Source organism: Mobula hypostoma, chromosome 17, assembly GCF_963921235.1.
Source record: "Mobula hypostoma chromosome 17, sMobHyp1.1, whole genome shotgun sequence".
Lineage (NCBI taxonomy): Eukaryota > Metazoa > Chordata > Chondrichthyes > Myliobatiformes > Myliobatidae > Mobula > Mobula hypostoma.
In genome coordinates this window covers 68,640,219-68,666,859 of record NC_086113.1, presented here as the reverse complement: position 1 = coordinate 68,666,859, position 26,641 = coordinate 68,640,219, and the positions used below count along the sequence as shown (strand labels likewise).

The following is a 26,641-nucleotide window of genomic DNA, read 5'->3' as shown; positions in this document are numbered from 1 at the left end:
ACCATTTCTCAGCCACACCTGTGCTCTATTTTTTGCCAGTCTTCTACACTATCCACAACTCCACCAGTCATCTGTAAACTTACAAACCCACCCAGCTACATTTTCATCCAGGTCAATTATATTCATCACAAACAGCAGAGCTCCCAGCACGGATCCCTGCAGAATTCCACTAATTTCAGAATTCCAGCTTGAATATGCCCCTTCAACTACTACCCTCTGTCTTCCATGCAAAAGGCAGTTCTGAAACCAAACAGTTAATTCAACATGGACCCCATACACCTTAATCTCCTAGATTATCTTTGCATGAGGGGTTTTGTCAAACATCTTAGTAAAATCCATGTTGACAACATCCACTATCCTACCCTCATCAATCTCTCTCATCAGCTTGTCAAAAATCTCAATCAAGTTGGTAAGGCACGGCCTGTCACACACAAAGTCATGATGGCTCTTCCTCATTAGATCTTGGGTATCCATATGTTCATATATCCTATCCCTATGAATCTTCTCCAGCAATTTCCCCGCAACTGACCAAGACTTACTGGTCTACTTAGTCTTCCCACATTCCCATTAAATCCCCAACACGCAGCTGCAAACCAGAGGCAATTATCAGTGACCAATTAACCTGTCAACCCACTTACATAAGGGATGTGAAGAGATACTGGAGCACCAATCGTTCACACAAAGAATTTGCTAAGTGCACATACTACCAACATTCGCGCTCAGGTCTGAAATTACAGGAGATGTTCTAATGATCAGGGAGAAACTGCAGGGAGAAATAGAGTCAATGCTTCAGTACATGGACTCTCATCTGAACTGATGAAAAGTCATTAATCTGAAATGTTATATAATTTTCTCTCACTATCAATGCTGCCTGATCTGAGACAATCCCTTGTTTCAGCAATTCAATAACAGCAACTCTTTCCAGAACATCTTTTTTCTGTTCTCTTTCTACACTTTCCCACTCCCTCTTTTCTCTCCAAAGTCTTCCTTCCCATTTGCTTTGACCTATACCTCTTGTTCAAATATTAGCTGCTCTGACTACAGATCTGACATTTTGTTTAATCTTGAGCAAAGCTACTGAAATTGTTTTTTTTACCAGGTGTCTCTAGAAATATGGCTGGTCAGACTTCCGGTAGCGCTCACGGAGTGAAGTCGCGTTCTTGACTCGCTCCATTACCTCTGAGTTTTTTTACTCTATGGTCAGCTATACTTTAATTAACCATTAAGGCATCAATTTTTACAATACTTTGAATTAAACTGAATTCTCTGACAATTGGATGATACTTAGATCTGCTATGTCTAAGAACGGGAAAAACGGCAAGGATGGTAAACCTTCGGCTAAACCGAAAGCTACGGATCTCCCTCCGACTGAATCACCGGTGACTTTGAAAGCGATATCGGAGTTAATTCAGAGGGAAATTTCAACCTCTGTTAGGGAGATGATTCGTACGGAAATTGCAGGCTTTGTTAAAGACCTGATTCATGCGGAAATCTCAACTAATTTCCAGAAAATTGCCGATTTAATTGATAAGATGCAAACATGTATTGCGGAACATCAGTCGGCTATATCTGATCTTCAAAAATTCGCGCAACAAAGTGAGCTTAAGATGGGGAAAATCGAAGAAACAATTAATGTAATGAAGAAGAAACTTGACTTTTTGACTTTTAAAAACTCTGACTTGGAATCTAGAATGCGACGGCAGAATTTACGAATGATCGGCGTGAGAGAAGCCGTTGAAGCTAACAACCCCATGAAATATTTCTCTCAACTTTTAAAAGATGCATTCCCTACTGTATTTCCTGACCAACCACCGCTACTGGATCGTGTTCACAGAATCCCATCATACTCGTCTAGGTCAGATAGACCGAGGCATGTTATTTTACGTTTTCATTACTTTCAAGACAAGGAGAGACTGTTTCGATTCGCTCGATCTAAAGGTTTCATTGATTTTTCGGATCTTAAGTTCCGATTCGTGGAAGATTTCAGTAAACCAATCTGGGACCAACGGGTCCGTTACAGATCCGTGATGTCGGAATTCTATAAGATGGATTTAAGACCAGCGCTGCTGTACCCTGCACGTCTAAGGATTCGTATGTTAGATGGAGCCCTTCGTTTTTTTGATTCTCCATCGGATGCCCAGAGTTATCTGGATCAACTTTCATCTTCAACATCTTAATTGCCTTTTTTTTTAATTTTCTCCGTTGATCGGAGGCTGTGAATTGGTTGGTTTTAACTTTTCTGTGCCCTATTTGGGCAGAAAAGTTTACTTTTGATTTCTTAATATGGCTGCTAAACTTTCTTTTTAACTGCGTCATTTCTTTCTTTTCCCAGGGGATTCTGGGTGGTTACTTCCCTTTTGTCATCTTACGTATTTCCTGTGCGGCCTTAAATTTTGTAGTTTTTTTTAAATTTTATTCTGTCTTGCTTTTTATAATCACTTTATGTTAATAATCCTATTTTTTTTTGTTGCTGTGTCTATTCATGAGTTTGAGGTTTATTGTGGTTTTTTTTAATATATATTTTCCGGCTTTTGTTCTGTTCTGTGTGTATTCTAATTGAGCTAACTTTTTTTTTTACTTATTTTTTTACTGTTTTACAATTAGCTGATCCTTTTCATATTTATACCTTTTTTTTAGGGAGCGTATACCGGAAGTCATGGGGGTAGTTTTAGCGCTTGCTTCTTTCTGGCGGGTCTGCTTTAGATTTTGCCTTGGGGTCTTGGGGTGGGGGTGGTGGGAGGGGCTTCACGTTTTAGTTTGTTTTTCTTTGGGCTATATACATTATTGAAGTACTGGTTGCGTCCTTTTCCCCGGTATCTTTTGTATGTTCTGTTTCCTCTCCGGGTTTGTGGGTCGCGCCTATTGTCAATCCTCCTTGTTGTGGGTTGACTTTAGGATTTATGGAGTCTATTATTAATTTTGTCTCCTGGAATACTAATGGTCTTAATCATCCTATTAAAAGAAAAAAAGTTTTTAAAGTGTTCCGGAGACTTAAAGCACAAATTTTATTTTTACAAGAGACCCATGTACGGAGGGGGGACAGACTACGTTTTTTCAAATTCTGGAAGGGACAACAATTTCATTCGAACTCCAATGCTAAGATTCGAGGCGTCTCTATTTTTATAGATTCCTCAGTTACTTTTATACAACAGGATATTATCTCTGATCCGAATGGTAGATTTTTATTGGTTAGTGGTTTACTATTTAATAAAAAAGTAGTTTTGGTTAATGTTTATGCTCCTAATATGGATTGTCCGGAATTTTATAAATCATTGTTTGATCAGTTTCCGAATTTGAACGAGTTTTCATTGATTTGGGGCGGAGATCTTAATACCTGTTTATCTCCAGCTTTGGACCGTTCGGCTCCTTTACGGACTTTACCTAATAAATCTGCAAATTTGATTAATTTTTTTCTTTCTGATTCTGGGTCGACGGACATTTGGCATTTTCTGCATCCTCAGGAAAAAGATTTTTCCTTTTTTTCACATGTTCATCATTCCTATTCAAGAATTGATTATTTTTTTTATTGATTCTCGTCTCATTCCTTCAGTGATTAAATGTGATTATGATTCTATAACCATTTCGGATCATGCTCCACTTAAGCTTTCTATTAAAATTATGGCCAATATACCAAACAATAGACAATGGCGTTTTAATTCGCTGTTGCTTCAGGACTCGGACTTTGTTAATTTTATGAATGAACAGATTGAGCTTTTTTTTACAATTAACCATACAGAAGATATTTCGGTTAACACTCTTTGGGACACTTTTAAAGCCTATATTCGGGGTCAGATTATTTCGTATTCCGTTGCTTTGAGGAAGAAACAGAAGCAGGAGGAGATGGCAATTGTGGACAAGATTAAAGAAATTGATAAGAAATATGTTATGGCTCCTTCTGAGGAGCTATACAAACAAAGAACTGAACTTCAAATGGAACACAGTTTACTACTCTCGTCCTCGATTGTAAACCAATTAAAGAAAACAAGAAGTGATTTTTATGTTCATAGTGATAAAATTGGCAAGCTGCTGGCTAATCAATTGAAATCTAATTATGTTAAATCTCAAATCAATCAGATTTATAACCAAAATGATCGATTGATATTGGATCATGTGGGGATTAATCAAACCTTTTGTGATTTTTATTCTTCTTTATATCAATCAGAGTCTCCTCGAGATTCTAAATATATGAATGATTTTTTAGATAAGTTAGACTTCCCTCAGATTTCACAGGATATGTCTTCTTTATTAGATACTTCCATTACAATGGATGAGATTAAGAATGTTATTTTTTCTATGAATCTGGGGAAAGCTCCTGGCCCTGATGGGTTTACCGTTGAATTTTATAAATGTTTTGCTTCTTTATTGATTCCTTGGCTCTATAAGGTTTTTGAGGCTTCTTTGAAACTTGGTAAACTTCCGGAATCTTTTAATAGAGCATCAATTTCTTTAATACTAAAGAAGGATAAAGACCCTGCTCAATGTGCATCTTATAGACCAATATCTTTATTAAATGTTGATTCTAAAGTTTTTTCTAAGTTATTAGCAAATAGACTAGAAAAAGTACTTCCTTCTATTATTTCGGAAGACCAAACGGGTTTTATTAAAGGTTGTTACTCTTTTTATAATATTCGTACATTGTTAAATATCGTTTATACTCCCTCACAAAATGTTCTTGAGTGTGTTATTTCTTTAGATGCCGAGAAAGCTTTTGATAGAGTAGAATGGCCTTATTTATTTAAGGTGCTTGAAATGTTTAATTTTAGCTTGAAATTTATATCCTGGATTAAACTGTTATATCACTTCCCTGTAGCCTCAGTTCGTACTAACTCTTTAAACTCACCTTTTTTTCCTCTCTTTCGTGGTACTCGACAAGGCTGTCCTCTTAGTCCCCTATTATTTGATATTGCATTAGAACCTCTTGCAATTGCTATTCGAGAATCTTCAAATATTACTGGGATAACTCGGGGATTAAAGTCCCATAAATTATCACTCTATGCTGATGATTTACTTTTATATATTTCTAATCCTGAGAGATCTATTCCTGCTGTTTTAGAGTTATTAGCACAATTTGGTCTTTTCTCAGGTTATAAATTAAATCTTAGTAAGAGTGAACTTTTTCCGATTAATAAACATCTTCCCTTATATTATAAATTTCCATTTAAATTGATTAATAATTACCTTTCATATCTTGGGATTAAAATTACTTGTAAACATAAAGATTTATTTAAGACTAACTTTTTACCATTAATAGACCATATTACTCAACTTTCATCTAAATGGTTTCCCTTATATTTAACTTTGATTGGTCGTATTAATGCAGTTAAGATGTTTTTTTTGCCAAAATTTTTATATGTGTTTCAGGCATTACCAATTTTCGTTCCTAAATCTTTTTTTGATAAAGTCGACTCTAAAATTTCTTCATTTATTTGGCAGAATAAGAATCCGAGACTGGGTAAAATACATTTACAGAAAGCTAAGAGAGATGGAGGTTTAGCATTACCTAACTTTAGATTTTATTATTGGGCTATTAATATTCGACATATGAAATTTTGGTTACTTGACCGGGACATACTATCTATTCCTAAATGGGTAGCATTGGAATTACAATCTGTTCAGGGTTATACACTTGGTTCTATTTTAGGTTCATCTCTTCCTTTTGATTCGAAACGCCTTAAGCAGGTCTCTAACCCGATCGTTAAATATGCTTTGCGTATTTGGTTTCAATTCAGAAAATTTTTTGATCTTAATCAATTCGGGTTAGCGATTCCTATTTTAGGTAACATATTTTTTCCTCCCTCTTTTACGGATCGCGCTTTTCAAACTTGGAAGACTAAGGGTATTTTACGGTTTTTGGATTTATTTTTAGATGGTTCCCTTATGTCTTTTGAACAATTATCTAATAAATATAACTTATCAAGAATACATTTTTTTGGATATTTACAAGTTAGAAATTTCCTAAGTACTATACTTTCTTCCTTTCCAATGCTTCCTCCTATATATATTTTAGATTCGATAATTAATCTTAATCCATGTCAGAAAGGTGCATCGGCTATGATTTATAATATTATTATGAAACTTAGGAAAGCTCCATTTGATAAGATTAGGGTAGATTGGGAACAGGAATTGGGGCTTACCATTTCTGTGGATGATTGGGGGCAGATTTTACAATTAGTTAATACTTCCTCTATTTGTGCTAAACATTCCCTAATTCAATTTAAAGTAGTTCATAGAGCACATATGTCCAAAGATAAGTTAGCGCGTTTTTACACGCATATTAATTCTTTCTGTGATAGATGTTCGGGGCAGATAGCCTCTTTAACTCATATGTTTTGGTCTTGCCCTACTTTGGAAACTTTTTGGAGAGATATTTTCAATATTATTTCTAAGGTATTAAATATAGATATCTCTCCTCACCCTATTACTGCTATCTTTGGACTACCTAAAATTTCTAGTAATCTTTCCCCTTCAGCCCGTAGAATGATTGCATTTCTTACTTTGATGGCGAAAAGATGTATTTTACAACATTGGAAAGAGCTTAATGCTCCAACTACCTTTTTTTGGTTTTCTCAGACGATTTTATGTTTGAATCTGGAGAAAATTAGAAGTAACCTTTATGATTCTTCATTTAAATTTGAACAGATTTGGGGACCTTTTATTCGATATTTTCATTTAATGTAATATTTACCCTTCTTGTGCTTTTTTCACTGTTTTAATGGAGGTCGGGATTGAGGACGTGATTTTAAGTTTAACTCTGTTTGGTTTCAAGTTAGCCCATTGCTTTGCTTTGCTTTTAGTTAGTTGCACGGTGGGTTTTTTTTTTGGGGTTTTTTTTTCTTTTTTTCCATTGATATATATAAAATCTAGTATACTATTATGTTATCTTGGTTTCTTATGCTTAAATTACATTGTTTGTAGTATTTTCTTTTTGGTATTGTTATCTTTTGGAATTTTATTATACTTTAACATTGTATTAATGTTTATATGGCTTACCTTTTTTGTATACTTACTCAATAAAAAGATTTAAAAAGAGAAATATGGCTGGTTAGCCTGTCGCTAACAAGCCAATGGACTTAGCAGTGAGAAAACTCTTTTCTCAAACTCCATATGTCTAGGATCGAAATGACGTGGGTGCCATCAGACCAGGACAGCTGGGATGTTTCGACCAGCTGCACCTCAATCTGAGCATATAAGACCTAAGACCACAAGATATAGGAGCAGAAGTAGGCCATTCGGCCCATCGAGTCTTCTTTGCCATTCAGTCATGGGCTGATCCAATTCTTCCAGTCATCCCCACTCCCCTGCTTTCACTCCATACCCTTTGATGCCCTGGCTAATCATGAACCTATCTATCTCTGCCTTAAATGCACCCAATGACTTGGCCTCCACAGCCACTCGTGGCAGCAAATTCCACAGATTTATCACCCTCTGACTAAAGTAATTTCTCCGCATTTCAGTTCTAAAAGGACGTCCTTCAATCCTCAAGTCGTGCCCTCTTGTCCTAGAATCCCCTACCATGGGAAGTAACTTTGCCATATCTAATCTGTTCAGGCCTTTTAACATTCAGAATGTTTCTATGAGATCTCCCCTCATTCTCCTGAACTCCAGGGAATACAGCCAAAGAGCTACCAGACGGTCCTCATATGGTAAACCAGGTTCCTGGAATCATTCTCGTGAATCTTCTCTGAACCCTCTCCAATGTCAGTATATCCTTTTTAAAATAAGGAGACCAAAACTGCACACAATACTCCAATTGTGCTTTCACGAGTGCCTTATAGAGCCTCAACATCACATCCATGCTCTTATATTCTCTACCTTTAGAAATGAATGCCAACATTGCATTCGCCTTCTTCACAATCGGCTCAACCTGGAGGTTAACCTTTTGTATCTCTGCATTTTGAATTCTCTCCCCATCTAAATAATAGTCTGCTCATTTATTTCTTCCACCAAAGTGCATGACCATACACTTTCCAACATTGTACTTCATTTGCCACTTCTTTGTCCATTCCCCTAAACTATCTAAGTCTCCCTGCAGCTCTCTGTTTCCTCAACATGCTCCTCCACCTATCTTTGTATCGTTGGCAAATTTATTTCCATTAATACCGTAGTCCAAATCATTGACAGACATCGTAAAAAGCATTACTGTGTAAATGCTGCCCACTTGTAATTACCTGTTGTAAAGAAATAACAGATCATACTCAGCATAAAATTATAAAAGTATGTATATTTACAAATTTCAGCTTTTTTGATCAGTTAGTAGGAAAAAAGAAAAGAAAGAAAAAATAAGAAGGGCCCATTACAATTAACCCAGTTCAAATGTGCACATAAGTTGGAGCTCATCTTGTTTTTAACTCAAACGCTGGACCATTGGTCTGCATGAAAGCGCACACACCACCTTCCGAATGTCACTTGAAATCCATCTTGAACAAACTGGTTCCCCAGTGGGATTATTGGTCCCTCCTCCTTGTAGTCATTCATCAGCAAAGCACCTTGTGCAACAGGGACGGCATCCTCAGTCATATTCCCTCTTGTCTTCACCCAGCTCCCACCAAAAAGACCTCGACCCTCACCAGTGTCTGTCACCAAAATCTCTCCACCTAGTATTCACTGGAACCTTCTCCCAATTCCACCATCCCGACTGGCTGACACAACATTCCTAAGTTGATCTTTAGCTCAAACCCAAACATGCTAAAAACAGAAGAGACTGCTCTTACAGTCCATGTAAAATGAAATACCTACAGCTTTGCAGTAGAAATCTTAACCAGAGCATTACGTTATGAATGATCAAACTATAATATGGAAGTCACTAGCAGTATGCCAGAAGTTCAAGTGTGTCAGGGGCAGAATCGAGTGAAGTTGCCGATACTAGGGAGAAGGTGCTTGGGAAACAAAAAGATCTGAAGGTCGATAAATCACCTGGACCAGGTGGTTTACACCTTGGGGTTTTGAAAGAGGTTCCTCAAGAGATTGTGGAGGAATTAATGATGATCTTTCAAGAATCAGTCGATTCTGGCATGGTTCTGGGGGACTGGAAAATTGCAAATGTCACTCAGGTCTTCAAGAAGTGAGAGAGGCAGAAGAAAGGAAATTATAAGCCAGTTAGTCTGACTTCAATGGTTGGGAAGCTGTTGGAGTTGATTGTTAAAGATGCGGTTTCAGAGTTCTTGAAGGGAAATGATGAATAAGCCAAAGTCAGCATGGTTTCCTAAAGGGAAAATCTTACCTGACACATCTGTTGGAATTCTTTGAAGAAATAACAAGCAGGACTGACAAAGGAGAATGGGATAATGCTGTGTACTTGAGTTTTCAGAAGACCGTTGTCAAGGTGCCACACTTGCGGCTGCTCAAGAAGTTAACAACCCATTACTTGTTACTTACACCTGTTAGGGTGTATTCTCCAGATACCTTATAACGTAACCGTAGCCTTCAGCCAGGAGCAGATGTCATCAGGTGGTTCCTAACCTTCACCGAGTGTTTCGACCCTTAACCACGACACTCTCCAGTTGGTGGGCCAGCAGTGGTGGCCAAATCACTGCCTGTCTGCTCCTGGCTTCCAGCTCCCCTCCTCTCGCCTACTCCAAATCCAACAAGAGGTTCGTTCTGCCTCTTCCCTCATCCTACGAGCTGCTTGTTTTTTGCTCCTTTCGTCCAGGCCCAGAGCTGACAACAACCACCATGCTGATTTGGCTGGGAAACCTCTGCAGCCGATCTCCACAGGGAAAAACCATGCCTGCCATCCCTTGTCTTTACACTCCTGCACTAAGGGTTGGTACTTCAAGGCCTTTCTCTCGTGGGCCTCTTCCCATCCCTCCTCTCACAGCACAGTCAGCTCAACCAGAATTATCTTCCTGTCTTCAGTTGACCACAGTACAATGTCTGGGCGTAGGGTTGTGGTTGTTTGGTTACGACAGGCCTGGTTCTCTCTTTGATGAAGGTGATGACCTTCCTCAAATCTGTGCCAGCCATACTCTTCTTGCATCTCCCCTCGCTCTAGTGTGTCAGCAAGAGCCAGAAGCACCTTATCAAGGACCTATACCGTCCTTGAGTTAGAGCTGTTTTGCACCCAGACAGTATATGAGCCAGTGTTCCCTTTTGACCACAGAGCTTACAGTTCGGGTCCTCTCTTATCCCCCATGTGTACAGATGTAATGGCAAAGGAAGGATGTCAAACACGGATCGTAAGAGGAAGGAAATACAGAAGGGCTCCAGTCTCCATAACGCTGCCCATGATATCTTGTGCTTGGGCAGATCCCATTTTGTCCAGGCACCCTGGGACCCTTGTTCCACAGCCTTTGACATCCGCTTCTCTTCCTCGAGGATCCGTACTTCTGCCTGTACCATGTCTCGCCTGTTCCTTACGCTTCCATTTCTCCACTGCTGGAAGTGAACTGAGCCGAGGCCGTACTGCCCGACGCAGGGGTTGCCGATGAAATCTCGCAGCTTCAGAGAACACACTGCCTCCTCCACAGCTGCGCTGGCTGCCCACTTGCACCCAGATCTTGTTGTAACGCCTGCTTGTTTTACCAAGACGTTATTGGAATTTCTCAAGCTTAATAAGGTTCTGCATTTTGCCACCTTGAATTCCTCCACAACAGATGACAGGGCAAGCTGCAGTTGCCCAGAACGAATGTAGAGGCCCACTGAAGAGAAGCTTGGGGAAACTCCCAACCATCTCCGCAGGTGCTTGCTGGTTTTCCTCTCGATGCCCTCTACAGCAGTCATGGGGAACTCATAAAGTGTGAAGAACCAGTGAAGCCTGGGCAGAAGACCGAATTGGTACAGCCAGGTCTTGAATTTACTAGGAAGTCCGGATTTGTCGATCTTCTTCAGCCATTAGTCTGTCTGCTTCACAGCATTGGTGACATTGGCCCCATCTGTCAGTGACACATTAAACCACTTCCCCAAGCATTTTATCAGGTTATCTTCGATGGAAGGGATGACCTCACCCTGAACCTGGAGGCTAAACTTGCTAGTAACTTTGCCCTTTCTGATCACCATACACCTGGACTTCTTGGTCTTGAAGGACATACTCGCCCAAGTGGCCACATTGTCCAGGGTTTCCAATACCCACCTTGCTTGGACATGTTGTAATAGTGATGTCATCCATGAACCCTCATAGAGCCGGCTGAACAATGCCTGACTGCAACATCGGGCCGTGGGTTACACCTTCTGCTGCTGATAATAGGAGGTTCCCATTCCCATACTAAATAGGATGGGGGAGATGGTGCACCCTGTTGGAATCCCCTTCTGGAGGTCCTGCCAACTAGTTGTGAAATGGGCTGATGTAAATCTGAGTTTGAATCCTCCTAGGTAGCTGGTGATCATGTCTCGAATAGCCACTGGGATGTAGTAGTGGTCGAGTCCTTCTAGAATGAGGTCATGTGGAATAGACCCACAGGCATTCGCAAGGTCTAACCAGACAACTGTTAGGTCACCTTTTTCCCGCTTGGCCTCACGGATCAAATGGTTAATCATTGAGGTGTGTTCCAGAGACCCCGAAAAGCCTGGAATACCGCCTTTCTGGATGGATGTGTTGATATAGCGGTTCTGCGTCATGTAAGAAGTCAGCCTTCTTGCAAGCACAGAAAAGAAAATCTTACATTCCACATTCAGGAGAGAAATTGTCCTAAACTGGGTAATTGTGGAAGAATCCTCTTCCTTTTGAATAAAGCATCCCCCTGCCAGTTTCCAACTTGATGGAACAGTGCTTTTGGGCCAGGTCCTTCTCATGACCTTCCACAGCCTCCAAAGAAGTTTTGGGCATTTCTTATGACCTTATAAGGTATGCCGCTTGGGCCTGGGGCAGCTGATGCTTTAGCCTTCTGGATGATGTCCTGGATTTCCTGCCATGTAGGCTCCTTCACATTCAGCTCAATTGATGGTTTTTCCGGTCTACGCACAGTCCGATTGGTTCCTAGTCCCTGACCCCTCTGTGGGTCACTGTGTGCCTCCTGTAGGAACTCCTCTACCTCTGGCTTCGAGCTGGATAGTATACCAGATTTTTATTGGCCTAGAAGAGTCCTGGTGAAGCTGAATAGATCTCTCACAAACTGCATTTGCCTTTTCTTTTTCTTCCTTCTTTGCTGTCGCAGATGTTCCGCCCTCCGGAGTTTGCACAGTTTTCCCCACAGCACGCTGGTTAAGTCCTTGATACCTTCTTTTTCGGCCGGTGAGCTGGTTTTAAACCTCTTGTTGAGCGTCTTTAATTTGCCTCTCAAGCGACGAACCTCCCTTTCCCTCCTATTTGGTTGCCGCGGTAACTCCAGCTGGCTTCTCCGCTCCATTAGGCCAAATCGTTCCTTAGCTAGATTGTACGCTATGGCTGTGAGTGAGTCGATCTGTCTGTGCACTGGACTTGCTAAGACAACTTCCAGGATGCCGTCTAGATCATCGAACTGCATCCAGGCGACGTTGTCTGATGATCTAGGTGATTTGATCCCGTCTTTCCTTGACAAATGGATTGGGGTAGCCGAAGAGGAACTGACTTGGTCTGTTGTTCGGTGCTGAGGCGACTCAAGTACAGAGCGATCTTCAGCTCTGTGGGGTGCTTCCTGGCTGGAATTCTCCTTCGTCTCACCGGACACTAAGTCCGTGCGCTGCACTTGGGTCACCATTGATCCACATCTAGACCTGCTCTGGTGTATCTTGAGCCCTCTGATGTTTTTGCAGACTTTCCCGCAATGACACCTTACCGTGAATTCCTCTCCGGTCAGTGTTGTTTGCTTTAGCTTCCTTGTAGTCGTGTTTCCTGTCCTGGCCGTTGCCGGTATGAGCGTCCTGTTGAGTCTCTCATCCTCCCCCCCTCTCGGGAGACTCTGGGGGTATTGCTCTTCGTGTTCAGTCATAGCTTGAGTGGTGCCCTCTTGTGAGTGCTGCCCACAAGGTTGCTAGCCTTGTGAGCCCGTGCCAGTCTTTCCTGGAGGTCAGCTGTCTCTCCAGCTTCACCGACCTTCCTCGGTTGTCATCCAGTCTTTCCTGGAAGCCACTGGTACAGACCAGAAATTACTTGTTACATACACCATGATATTACAGTTAAGGTACTAGCATGGAGAGAGTATTGGCTGACTGGCAGGAGGCGAAGAGTGAGATTAAAGAGAGCCTTTTCTGGCTGGCTGCCGGTGACTGGTGGTGTTCCACATGGGTCTGTGTTGGGACCACTTTTTTTTTTATGTTTTATGTCAATAATTTGGATGATGGAAATGATGACTTTGTGCCCAAGTTTGTGGACAATATGAAGATAAGTAGCAGTGCAAGTAGCGTTGAGGAAGCAGGGAGGCAGCATAAAGACCTAGACAGATCAGGAAAATGGGCAAAGAAGTGACAGATGGAATAGTGTTGGAAAATGTACGGTCATGCGGTCTGGTCGAAGAAATAATAGCATAGACAAAATGGAGAGACAATTCAAAAATCTGAGGTGCAAAGGAACTTGGGAGTCCTTGTGCATGATTCCCTAAAAGTTAATTTGCGTTGAGTCAGTGATGAGGAAGGCAAATGCAATGTTAGCATGCATTTTGAGAGCACTAGAATATAAAAGCAAGGATATAATGTTGAGGCTTTAGAAGAGGCTGGAGAGGCTTCTCTGAAGAGTATTGTGAGCAGTTTTCGCCCCATATCTAAGTAAATAAATTTTGACACTGGAGAGGGTTCAAAAAACGTTCACGAAAATGATTCCAAGATTGAAAGGCTTATCATATGAGAAGTGCTTGATGGCTCTGGGCCTGTACTCTTTGGAATTCAAAAGAATGAGGGGAGATTTGCTGACATGGTAGAAGGTTTAGAGGAGGTTCACAAGAATGAATCCGGGAATGAAAGGGTTACCATACAAGGGCAGATTCACGGCTCTTGGGCTGTACTCCCTGGAATTGAGAAAAACGGGGGGTGGGGGATGTCTCGCTGAAACCTATTGAATGTTGAAAGGTCTCGACAGAGTGGATATGGGAAGGATGATTCCTATAGTGGGGGAGTCTAGGACCAGAGGGCACAGCCTCATAACAGAAGGACGTCGATTTAGAACAGAGATGAGGAGGAATCTCTTTAGCCAGAGAGTGGTGAATCAGTGGAATTTGTTGCCACAGGCAGCTGTGGAGGCCAAGTCATTGGGTATCTTTAAAAGAGAGGTTGATAGATTCTTGATTAGTCGGGGCATGAAAGCTTATGGGGAGAAGAGAGGAGATTGGGCCTGAAAGGAAATGGATTAGGCACAGATCAGCTTGATGGGCCAAATGGCCTAATTCTGCTCCTATATCTTATGGTCTTATAATCAAAACCGTGAAGTTCCTAACAGACAAACCTTTAGCACTTTATAGTAACATTACATTTAACTTAAAATGAAGGGGTAATTGGCTTTACTGCAAAACACCTTTTCAAATATTAGTTTTGGCATTTTCTGAATAAAACCATTCATGGTTTTATACTGCGTCAGTGCACAGAAAATCAATAGAACTATTTTGAAGAATTTTCCTCAGAAAGTTCCTCCCTCAATTGCATAACTACCATGAATATTTCCCAATATATATAATTTTCTAATATTATTTTTGGTATCTTTTCAATGAAGTAGAAACAACAAACTTGACACTGCAGTTCAAAAAATTGTTTCAGAGTGCTTTGTAAAAACATTGGATTGGAACTTTTCTAGTTGTTTTGCATGAAGACTTATGGAAATCATTAGGATAACACACAACTATAAGACTTGTTGTTCAAAAATTGTAAGAAATGTTAGTTGCTATGGAATTTTTTTTAAATTTTCTTAATTTTCTACTTCAAATGTATAGATCATAAGGTTTCCAAAAGTCTTCTAAACCCTCACTCAAATTACAGGTATCAAGATGGAAAACATCAACATTGAACAGAATGTAATGTGTTAAAAAAAAAAAGAATGCATTGGATTCAGCTAGTTCAGGAATTGCATTGGAACTTGAAGGAAAACCTGCTGAAACACTTCTTGACATGGAGTTGAAACAAAACATAACCAAGAGCTCCCATGTCTAACTTAAGAACCTTGTAAGTGTGGATTTCCAGTGAAAAATGATGCCCAGGCAGAGATTGGCAAGGGAAATAACGACCTGCCTCCAGCATTTCAGCACAAGTGCTGTGTGAGCATTGGTGCATTTGAAGGATGGTATATGGACAACAGATGAAATGCTGAAGTCAGCTTCCAATACTCAGCTTAGAATTTAAATTGAGATTATCATGGGGAAATTAAATGCAAAAACAGAGTAGTCATCAGTAACAATGACTAAAAAAATCCCACTTAGGTTACCAATTACTTTCAGTACAGGAAATCTGTACTAGTCCAGCCTCTACGTGACTCCAGACACCCCAGTCTGATTGACTCAGGAAACCAATAGGTTATAGTGTAGATGCTACACTTAAACAGAGAAGAAACACACCAAACATCAACCTAGCTACCAAGTTTAAGTGTGGCAGATGTTGTAAAATAATAAAATACGAAAATTTCCAAGGGGGTGAATACTTTTTATAGGCACTGTACATCATCCAGTGGTAGGTAGGTAATGAGAGAGTTAACTCGGGACAAACCCAATTGGTTATCGATGTACCTGTGCAAATGCATCTGCCCAGAGTGGCATTAGTAGAAATGATCACTGGGCAGTCCTTATGGAGACCACATCCTGTTTTCATATTCTTATATGCTCCATCATCATCTGAGGTACAATTGTGCAAAACGAGTAAGACTCACCTGAGGTCAGGTAGATCAAGTATGGGAAACAGGAGGCGGTGTGGACCTTCATCAGCAGCAGAAACACACAACACCATGATCAGCAAACTCATGGCAAGCATATACCTCTCTCCACCATCCATCAAATCAAAAAAAACAACCAGATAAATCCCAGAAGTAAGGTTACAGATATTACACTTGACAACAACACAGTATTTAACTGAATCAGGCTATAAAGACTGGTAGTTAAACTGCTCGCAAAATGTTTCAATGTTTGGTCATACATCATACAAAAATGGTTTCAGATGTTGGAGGCAAACACACAATATTAGGACATCACAGCAGGAGCTCTTCAGGACAGTTTCTAGGCACAGCTCTTTAACCTACGACCTCTCTTTCATCATAAGGTCAGAGTGGGATAATTTACTGACGACTTCACAACATTCAGTTCAGTTTGAAACTCTTCAGCAACTGAAACATTCTCATGTGTAAGTTCAGCAAGACCTATACAACATTTAGGCATTGATTGATAAGTGCAAGTAACATTGGAATCAGAGAAACGATAGATGAAGGCTATTTCCAACAAACAAGACTATAACTACCTACCTGGACATTCAATGGCATTATCTTTGCCAGATCCCCCAACATCATCAATGACCAGAAACTCAGTTGGAGCTCCCATATAAATACCAAGACTAAGAGAGCAAGCCAGACAGTGAGGAACCTGTAGTTAGGGACTTATGCCCTGACATCCCAGAGTCTTTCCACCATCTGTTGGAATACTCTCCACTGGTCTGGTTGAGTGCAGTTCTGACAATGGTCAAAAATCTCAAATCAGGACAAAATAACCAGATGATAGGTAACTTATCCACCACCAATGCATAGCAGCTAGAGCTTGCAATATCTTTAAAGCACCCTCCACATTTGTGACCTCAACCACCAAGGACTGCAGGTGCAAGGCAATAAAATCACCTCAAGTTCTCCTCCAGGTCACAAACCACTCCGACCTGGCAATATACTGCCATCCTTTTCTTCCACATTAATTTGAGATCCTAGAATTTCCTCCCTAATGGCATTGTAGAAGCATCTTTACCAGAAAGACTACAGCAGTTCAAGGTAGCTTATTACCACGTTCTCAGTCTATTTGGGAAAGGGAAATAGATGCTGGCCTTGCTAGCAATGACCAGATTTTAAACATGAATAAATGCAAAAAACTCTCTTTACTCTGCATCAGAAGTCTAACACTCTCCAATCTCCCTGACCTTCTCTAGATACACAAACATCAATTTTTCAGGCTTCGCGATCTTATCTACCACTAGCTATCATCTTCTGAGCAGGTTTGATATTCTGGAATATTCTGTGATAACTTCTACTTTGAAAAAGGACCACTCAACAACTTCATGCCCAAAGAAACAACTTTATCTGGGCCGGCAAAACGGATATTTACATACAGGGACTTTCACTGAACCATACTGCCTGGCAGAGAAGTGATACACATGCGCACTGGACAAAAAAACATGGGAGTAAAACCCCCTAAACCCCGGAAACAGCTTCCCCTCGTGGGAGCATTGCTATATTACCATTATCCTAATAAGTATTAACTTATTTTTATAATGCTCACATTACAACACTTCACCCCCTTTAAATTCCAACATTCCCCAAATGTAAAAGAACTGGGAAATAAAAACAGTGGTGTCATTAGCTTGCGTACCCCTGAAACTTATACCAGTGTCTCAGCAACAGCTTACCAATACAAAACACCTGAAAAACGTAGCAGATTCAACATTCAGTCTGTCAGGAGGTTTGCGAGTGCACTGTGATCTGCACACTACCCCTGGTGACCCAGCAGGCACTGCTGGTGAGAGTGTTTTGGGTGATCTGGTTTTGGGGGCATGAGAGGGGTCTATGTGTCCATGTTGGAATGTCTGTCCTCCTCAGGGGACCCCGACCCCTCTGCCAGCGTCTCGCCCTCTGGCAAAGTCACCGGTGGACATGCTCCCACGGTAGTCTATCTCACCACTGGAAACTCCGTGGAACTGTCGGCGTCTGAGCCGGTATCATGGTCCTGATGTCTGCGGAAAACACGCCCATCAGTCAGCTTAACAACATAGGAGTCTGGACCACTCTACTTAAGAATAACCCCAAGCAGCCATTGCTGATCATTGCTACTGCTGAAGTTTCTCACATAGACATTGTCATCTGGTTTTAACTGTCTCTCTCGCATATGTTGATCATGTCCCTCCTTCTGCTTTTCCTGCTTTCTGTCCACTTTCGCCTTCATGTCCAGGCATAGCAGGCCCAATCTTGACTTAGGCCTACGCATCAGCATCTCTGCTGGAGTGCGTGCAGTCGTAGTCTGTTGTGTGAGGTGGTATTTAAACAGGAAACATGAAAGCCGAATGCTAAGAGAGTCCCCTGTCATCCGCTTCAGGCCTTCCTTCACTGTCTGAACAGCCCGCTCAGCCAAACCATTTGAGGCTGGGTGGAAAGGGGCTGTCCAAATGTGATGAATGTCATCCTGCTGCATGAACTCACTGAACATCTCACTAGTGAACATCGGGCCATTATCAGTGACCAGAGTCTCAGGCAACCCGCGAACTGCAGACACTTGCCTGAGTTTGCCTATGGTTGAGTCCTTATACTCTCCATTTTAACATGCTCTCCATTTTACGACCCTTCCCTATTATTCACTTCTTGACCCATTTTTTTCATTCATTACACATTACTTATCTTAACAACAACTTGGGTTCAATCCTGACCTCTAGTGTTGTCTGAGTAGAGTTTTCATATTCTTCCTGTGAGTTTCTCCCTAGTGTTTGGTCTTCTCCCAAATGCCACAAATGTGCTGGCTGGAAAAGTTAAGTGGCAAATGGTAAATTCTCCCTCGTGTACATAAGATGGTAGGAGTGATGCGGGGGTTGGTTTAATAAAGATATATGCAGGAGAATAGGTTAGTGGGAAATAATTGCAAGCAAGGGATTGGTCTCCCATAGACAATGAGCCAAACACCACTACCTGCATTATAAGGGAATAGGAAAAATGAAGAACGTATTAGAAAGTTAACATTATTGCTTGCAGAGCAGCACTGGATTTACTTGAGTTGGCTTCTGACTTGCCGATTTCCTCCTAAGCGAAAAGGTAGATAGCTATCACCCTTGCACAGTAATATTCTAGAAAGATTCCACTCCAAAAGCAGATGAACAGAAATACATGGCTTTGATGGAATGGAGGAGGCCAGAAGTGATAGCTTCCTTTTAAGTTGTACAAGATAACGTATCCTCTCAATCACAAATCAACTCCTTCCTGGATCTAGTCCAACTTGACTTCTGCCACAACAGCTCAACAGCAGATGGAGTTCCCTGCCTTTTTGCTCTGCACACGACACCTGGGCAACAGAAATTCCTATGTCCAGCTGCTGTTCATCGACTACAGGTAAAAATAATTATGCCAACCAAACTCATCATTCAGCTTCAACAGGTGCGGCTCTCTACTTCTCTCTGCAACTGGATGCTCAACTTCCTCACTGACAGAACTCAGTGAGTGAGGATTGGTAAGAAAATCACCTCCTCACTAATGATCAACACAGGTATGCCTCAAGGCTGCATGCTTAGCCCTTGCTTTACTCTCTATACACACCTGACTGTATGACTAAATTCAGCTCCAATGCCATCTTCAAAATTGCCATCTACACTAGTGATAGAACATAGAACGTAGAACAGCACAGCACAGGAACAAGCACTTCAACCAACTAGATTTGTAATCAAATAGTTAACTAATCTCTTCTGCCTACACAATACCCATACCCTCCTGTTTTCCTAACATTCATGTGCTTATCTGAACATCTCTTAAACTTCTCATATGAATTTCTGTTGCCCAGGTGTCGTGTGCAGAGCAAAAAGGCAGGGAAATCCATCTGCTGTTGAGCTGTTGTGGCAGAAGTCAAATTGGACTCGATCCAGGAAGGAGTTGATTTGTTATTGAGAGGATACGTTATCTTGTACAATTTAAAAGGAAGCTATCACTTCTGGCCTCCTCCACTCCATCAAAGCCGTGTATTTCTGTTCATCTCTGCTTTTGGAGCGGAATCTTTCTGGAATATTACTGTGCAAGGGTGATAGCTATCTATCTACCTTTTCGCTTAGGAGGAAATCAGCAAGTCAGAAGCCAACTCAAGTAAATCCAGTGCTGCTCTGCAAGCAATAATGTTAACTTTCTAACATGTTCTTCATTTTTCCTATTCCCTTATAATGCAGGTAGTGGTGTTTGGCTCATTGTCTATGGGAGACCAATCCCTTGCTTGCAATTATTTCCCACTAAGCTATTCTCCTGCATAAATCTTTATTAACACCCTCCCCCATCACTCCTACCATCTTATGTACACGAGGGGTAATTTACCGTTTGCCACCTAACTGTCCAGCCAGCACATTTGTGGCATTTGGGAGAAGACCAAAACACTAGGGAGAAACCCACAGGAAGAATATGAAAACTCTACTCAGACAACACTAGAGATCAGGATTGAACCCAAGTTGTTGTTAAGATAAGTAATGTTTAATGAAAGAAAAAAATGGGTCAAGAAGTGAATAATAGGGAAGGGTCGTAAAATGGAAAGCATGTTAAAATGGAGAGTATAAGGACTCAACCATAGGCAATCTCAGGCAAATGTTTGCAGTCCACGGGTTGCCTGACACTCTGGTCACTGATAATGGCCAGACATTCACGACACCACGGTGGTTGGCCTGATCAGAGGGGATGACAAGACAGCCTACAGGGACGAGGTCCAGCACCTGACCACATGTTGTGCCGACAACAAGCTGGCCCTTAACACCCAGAAGACCAAGGAGATCACTGTGGACTTCAGGCATGCTAGAAGCCACACTCACGTCGTCATCTACATCAACAGAGCTGTAGTGGAGCGTGTATCAAGCTTCAAATTCCTTGGTGTCCACATTTCTGAGGATCTCACCTGGTCCCTGAACTCCTCCATCCTGATCAAAAAGGCACAACAGCACCTTTATTTCCTGCAGAGCATCAAGAAAGCTCACCTCTGTCCCAGGATACTGACGGACTTTTACCGTTGTACCATTGAGAGCATACTCACCAACTGTATCCCGGTGTTGTATGGCAATTGTCCCGTATCGGACTGCAAAGCACTCCAGCGTGTGGTGAAAACTGCCCAGTGAATTATTGGCACCCAATTGCCCACCATTGAGAACATCTACCATAAACGCTTCCTGGGCAGGGTGAAAAGCATTATCAGGGATGCATCTCACACTAACCATGGACTTTTTACTCTCTTCCGATCTGGTAGGCGCTACAGGAGCCTCCGCTCCCACACCAGCAGGCACAGGAAGAGCTTCTTCCCTGAGGCTGTAACCCTGCTGAACCTCACATCACAGCACTAAGCAGTATTGCACCCATATTGTACTGTCTCAGTACTTTTATATTTGTGTGCTGTAGCACTTACTTTTTATTCACAGTTATTTTGTAAATAACACTATTCTTTGCATTTCTGTTCAAATGTTAACTGCATTTCATTGGCTTTGTATCTGTACTCGGCACAATGACAATAAAGTTGAATCTAATCTAATCTAATATTTCTGCCTCTACCACCACCCCAGGCAGTGTATTCAAGGTACTGTACCTACCACCCTCTGTGAAATTTGCCCCTCAAATATTCCTTTGAACTTACCCACCTTAAATGTATGTCCTCTGCATTTCAACATTTCAACCCTTGGAAAAAGATACAGTCCATCAACCCTATCAATGCCTCTCATAATTTCATAAACCCCTATCAAATCTCCTCTCAGCCACTGCCACTCCAGATAAAACAACCAAAGTTTGTCCAACTTCCCTCGAATACAGGCAACATCCTGGTAAAGCTCTTTTACACTGTCTCAAAAGCCTCAACACCTTCCATTAAAGGCTGGAACTGCATACAATATACCATATGTGGCCTAACTGTAGTTTTATAAATTCATTTCTGAATTCAATTGGCCAATTCACCATGGATCCCAGGCATCTTAATCTTCTGGATGAACCTCCCATGAGGGACTTTGTCAAACGTCTTACCAAAATCCATGTAGACAGCATTCACATCCCTACCTTCATCAATCACACTCGTCACCCTGACAAAAAAACTCAATCATGTTAGTAAGACACACAAAACCCTGCTGGCTCTACCTAATTAGGTCCTGGTTTTCAAAATGCTCATAAATCCTATCCCTAAGAATTCTCTCAAGTAACTTCCCTACCACTGATGTGAGGCTCACCAATTTATAGTTTCCAGGATTACTCCTTGTTCCGTTTTGAATAATAGAACGCTATTAGCTACTTGCCAGTTCTCCGGGACCTCACCTGTGGCTAGAGAGGACACAAAGATATTTGTCAAGGCTCTAGCAATCTCTGATTTTGCCTCTTTCAACACTTAGGGTATATTCCATCTGGCCTTAGAACTTATCCACCTTAGTGCTTTTTAAGAGACCTAACATTACCTCTTCCTTTACCTTGAAATACCCTAGCACATAAATACAATCAGCACTGATTTCCCTTTCCTCCACATCCTTCTCCTTGGTAAATACTAATGTAAAGTATTCATTAAGGACCTTATTGACACCCTCTGGATCCAAGCAAATGGCCCCCCTTTATCTTTGAGTGGTCCTAACCACTTGATCCTCAAGTTCTCCTCTTGCATCTGATGTACAGTATGTATAGAATACCTTGGGAATGCCTTTAATGCTACTTTCATAATCCTCCTGGCTTTCATAATCCCTTTCTTGATTTCTTTTCAGGCTTCTTTATAATCTTGAAGTGCTCTGTTTGATTCTAGCATCCTCAGCTTTACATACTTTTCCTTTTTTTTCTTTACAAAATTCATAACCTCTCTCGACATCCAGACCATGATGTAACCAGTTAAGATACTTCGTTGACTTTGAGATATCCTCAAAGTTCAAAGTAAAAGTAAATTTATTATTAAAGTACATTTATGTCATCATATACAACTCTGAGAATTACTTTCTTGATGGCAATCACAGTAAATCCAAGAACCATAAAAGAATCAATGAAAGACTGTACCCAACAGGGTAGACAACCAGTGGCAAAAGACAACAAACTGCAAATACAAAAGAAAAAAGAAACAATAAAACACAAAAAAAAAGCAATAAATATCTAGACCATGAGATGAAGATTCCTTGAAAGTGAGTCCACAGGTTGTGGGAACAGCTCAGTGATGGGGCAAGTGAAGTTGAGTGGAGTTATCCCCACTGGTTCAAGAGCCTGATGGCAGAGGGATAAAACGGTTTCTGAACCTGGTGGTGTGAGTCCTGGGGCTCCTGTACCTTCTTTCTGATGGCAGCAGCAAGAAAAGTGCATGACTTGGATAGTGGGGTTTCCTGATCAGGGATGATGCTTTCCTGAAATAGCACTCCAAGCAGATCTGCTCAGTGGTTTTACCCATGATGGACTGTGATACATCCACAACTTTTTGTAGGAGTTTCCGTTCAAGGGCATTGGTGTTCCATACCAGCCTATGATGCAACCGGTCAATATATTCTTCTCTACACATCTATAGAAATTGTCAAAGTTTTAGATGTCATGCTGAATCTTCGCGAACTTCAAAGGAATTAGAGGCACTGCTATGCTTTCTTCATAATTACTCTTACATGCTGGGTCCAGAACAGCTTCTCTAAAATGAAAACACTAAGGAATTAAAAGTTGCCAACTCTTGCCGACTTTGATCCCACTCGATGTGGGCTGGTTCATGGACCTTCAATTTCTACCTCCTGAAGTCAATAATCAGCTCCTTGGTCTTGCCGAAATTGAGAGAGAGCTTGTTGTAGTGGCACCACTCAATCAGATTTTCAATCTTCCTTCCGTATGCTGGTTCGGCCAACAACATTCGTGTCATCAGCAAACTTAAATCTGACATTGGAGCTGTGCACCTGTGCTGATGGAGATCGTGGAGGAGGTGTTGTTGCTAATCCGAACTGACTGGGGACTGCAAGTGAGGAAATCCTGGATCCAACTGCACAAGAATGTATTGTGACCCTGTTCATAAAGCTTACTGATTAGTGCTGAGGGGATAATAGTATTGAATGCTGAACTGTAATCGATAAAGAACATCCTGATGTATGCATCTTTGCTGTCCAGAAGTTGAAGGGTTGAGTGAAGAGCCAATGAAATTGATTTTACTGTGGACTTCTCCAAGTAGACAAATTGGAGTAGATCCAAGTCAGGCAGGAGTTCCTCAAACAGGCAGCTTCATGAATGCACCCAAGTTTTGAGATGAAGAGAAAACAAAATACTTGAGAATTTGGCAAGCTTCCAACAAGCCATACAGAAGTCACATGATACTACGTTAGGTGGAAAAATCCTTTCCTTTGTAATATTCTTCCATCGTAAAGATCTCAGAAGAAGTGAGTTGAGGAAAGGTGGTAAGTAGGAGGGAACACAACATATTCTGCAAATCTTGAGGAACACACACAAAGTGCTGGAGGAACTCAGCAGGTCAGGCAGCATCCATAGGGAGGAATAAATTGTTGATGTTTTGAGCCAAGGCCCTTCATCAGGACTGAAAAGGATAAGGAAAAAGCCAGAATAAGAAGGTGGCAGAGGAGAAAGAGTACAAATTAATGGGTGATAGGTAAAATAAAGTGAGGGGCAAGATGAGTGAGTATGGATAGGGGAATGAAGTAAAAAGCAGGGAAGTGATAGGAGGAAGAAGACAGGGGCTGAAGGAGGAATCAGATAATTAGGACAGTTGACCATGGACGAAACAGGAGGAGGAGGGACACCACAGGGAGGTGATGGGCAGGAAAGGAGTAGAGTTGGTATAAAAGGGGAGCCAGAATGGGGAATGAAAAGAGAGAAGAGGGAAGGGATAGAAATTACCAGAAGTTCAAGAGATCGATGTTTATGCCATCAGGTTGGAGGCTACACACACAGAATATGAAGTGTTATTCCTCAAACCTGAGAGTGGCTTCATTGTGGCAGTAGAGGAAGCCACTGGCCAACATGTCAGAATGGAATGGGAAATCAAATTGAAATGGATGGCCACTGGGGAAACCCTGCTTTTTGCGGCTGATGGAGCGATGGTCATCGACAAAGTAGTCCCCCAATCTAAGTCGGGTCTCACCAGTATAGAGGAAACTGCACTGAGAGCACTTAATACAGTATATAATCCCAACAGACTCAAAGGTCAACTGATACAACTATGAGGTTGATTCACTGGGGGTAGTGGGAGTGGGGAAAGAAACTCAATTGGAGATCAGATGGCATCAATAGTAAGGGGAGGTAGGAGTGGTGATGTTAAAGATGACATCCAATTCTCTGGCAAGGGCCCAGGAAGGGTGGCACACTCCAGCTAATACCAGTCAATCCACAAATTAAGCCGAGTTTCATTGACTGAGAATCAGATATAAAGCAAATATGCTCAATTTATTACAACTACAGGGTCAGGCTGTGTTTCTGATAAAATAGTGACATCAATTTTCACAACAATTACTGAATTTACTGTTATTGGTACATATATAAAACCCCTGTAACACTTTGAACCAATTCCCCATCTCCCTTACCACCACCCTCTTCTGCATTCACCCATCCAGAGGCAGTGCAAATATTTAATAATTAAACTTTGCCTTCCTCAGCTACTAATTAAATGCCAAGAAGCTGAATTACCTGAGCTGTCACAAGGTGGAGCATTATAGGCATCATTGGAAGGCACATCTTCAAATGTTTGGCTTGAATTGTTGAAGGATGTCTGCGTCCAGAAACATTACACAGAGCGCAGAGTACATCACCTAGATGTCAAACAAGTATTTATAAATTGATCGTCAAACCAGTTTCATGAACAAACTTATGGACAATGCAGTAGTCCAGCTAGCAGAGCTGATGATGTACAGCAGCAATAAACTGAGTTCAATCTAAACTTCAAATAATGTTCTCCCTATGAATACATCGTATTCCAAAAACGAAGTAATACTCAGCTGGCAAAATAGTCCAACCATGACTGACAAGGGAAGTAAAGCTAATGTAAAAACAAAAGAGAGGACATACAACAAAGCAAAGATTAGTGGGAAGACAGAGGATTGGGAAGCTGTTAAAAATCTACAGAGAGCAACTAAAAGAATCGTTAGGAGGGAAAAGATGAAATATGAAAGCAAACTAGCAAACAATATTAAAATAGATAGTAAAAGCTTTTTCAAGTATGTAAAAAAAATAAGAGAGGTGGAAGTGGGTATAGGGCCATTAGAAAATGAGGCTGGAGAAATAGTAATGGGAGACAACGAGATGGCAGATGAACTAAATCAATTTTTTGCATCAGTCTTCACTGTGGAGGACACCAGCACAGTGTGACAGATGTTCTAGTGTGTGAAGGAAGAGAAGTGAGTGCAGTTACTATTAAAAGGGAGAAGGTGCTCAAAAAAGCTGAAAAACCAAAGGGTACATAGGTCACCCCTAGCAGAAGAATTGTATGCTCAGGTTCTGAAAGAGGTAGCGTTAGAGATTGCGGAGGCAGTAGCAATGATCTTTCAAAATCATTGGACTCTGGCATGGTGCCAGAGGACTGGAAAATTGTAAATGTTACTCCATTCTTTAAGAAAGGAGGAAGGCAGCAGAAAGAAAATTATAGACCAGTTAGCCTGACCTCAGTGGTTGGGATGGTGTTGGGAGTTAATTGTTAGGGATGAGGTCATGGAGTTCTTGGTGACACAGGACAAGATAGGACAAAGTCAGCATAGCTTATTTAAGGAAAAATCTTGCCTGACGAACCTGTTGGAATTGTTTGAGGAGATTGCAAGTGTATCCCCCGGTAATCCTCAGGCTCGCTCAGCTCGCTGTCATCTAGGGGGAGCAGCCTTCGGCCCCACCACACTGGGTAATCAAGTTTGTGGATGCTGTATGATGTACCCCACCACGCCAAACAACAGACAGCACACCATATGTGATTAAATGATTACACTTTATAGATCT

General features: G+C 41.3%; 1 protein-coding gene across 6 annotated transcripts in view; it reads right to left on the bottom strand.

Moving 5' to 3' along the window:
• ulk4 (unc-51 like kinase 4) overlaps positions 1-26,641 on the bottom strand; it is a 755,583-nt gene that overhangs the window by 407,738 nt on the left and 321,204 nt on the right. For all 6 annotated transcript variants that reach the window (XM_063070087.1, XM_063070088.1, XM_063070093.1 and 3 more), the window contains exon 24: positions 25,346-25,467. In XM_063070087.1, coding sequence (XP_062926157.1) covers positions 25,346-25,467 — 122 coding nt within the window. The remainder of the gene's footprint in view (positions 1-25,345; positions 25,468-26,641) is intronic.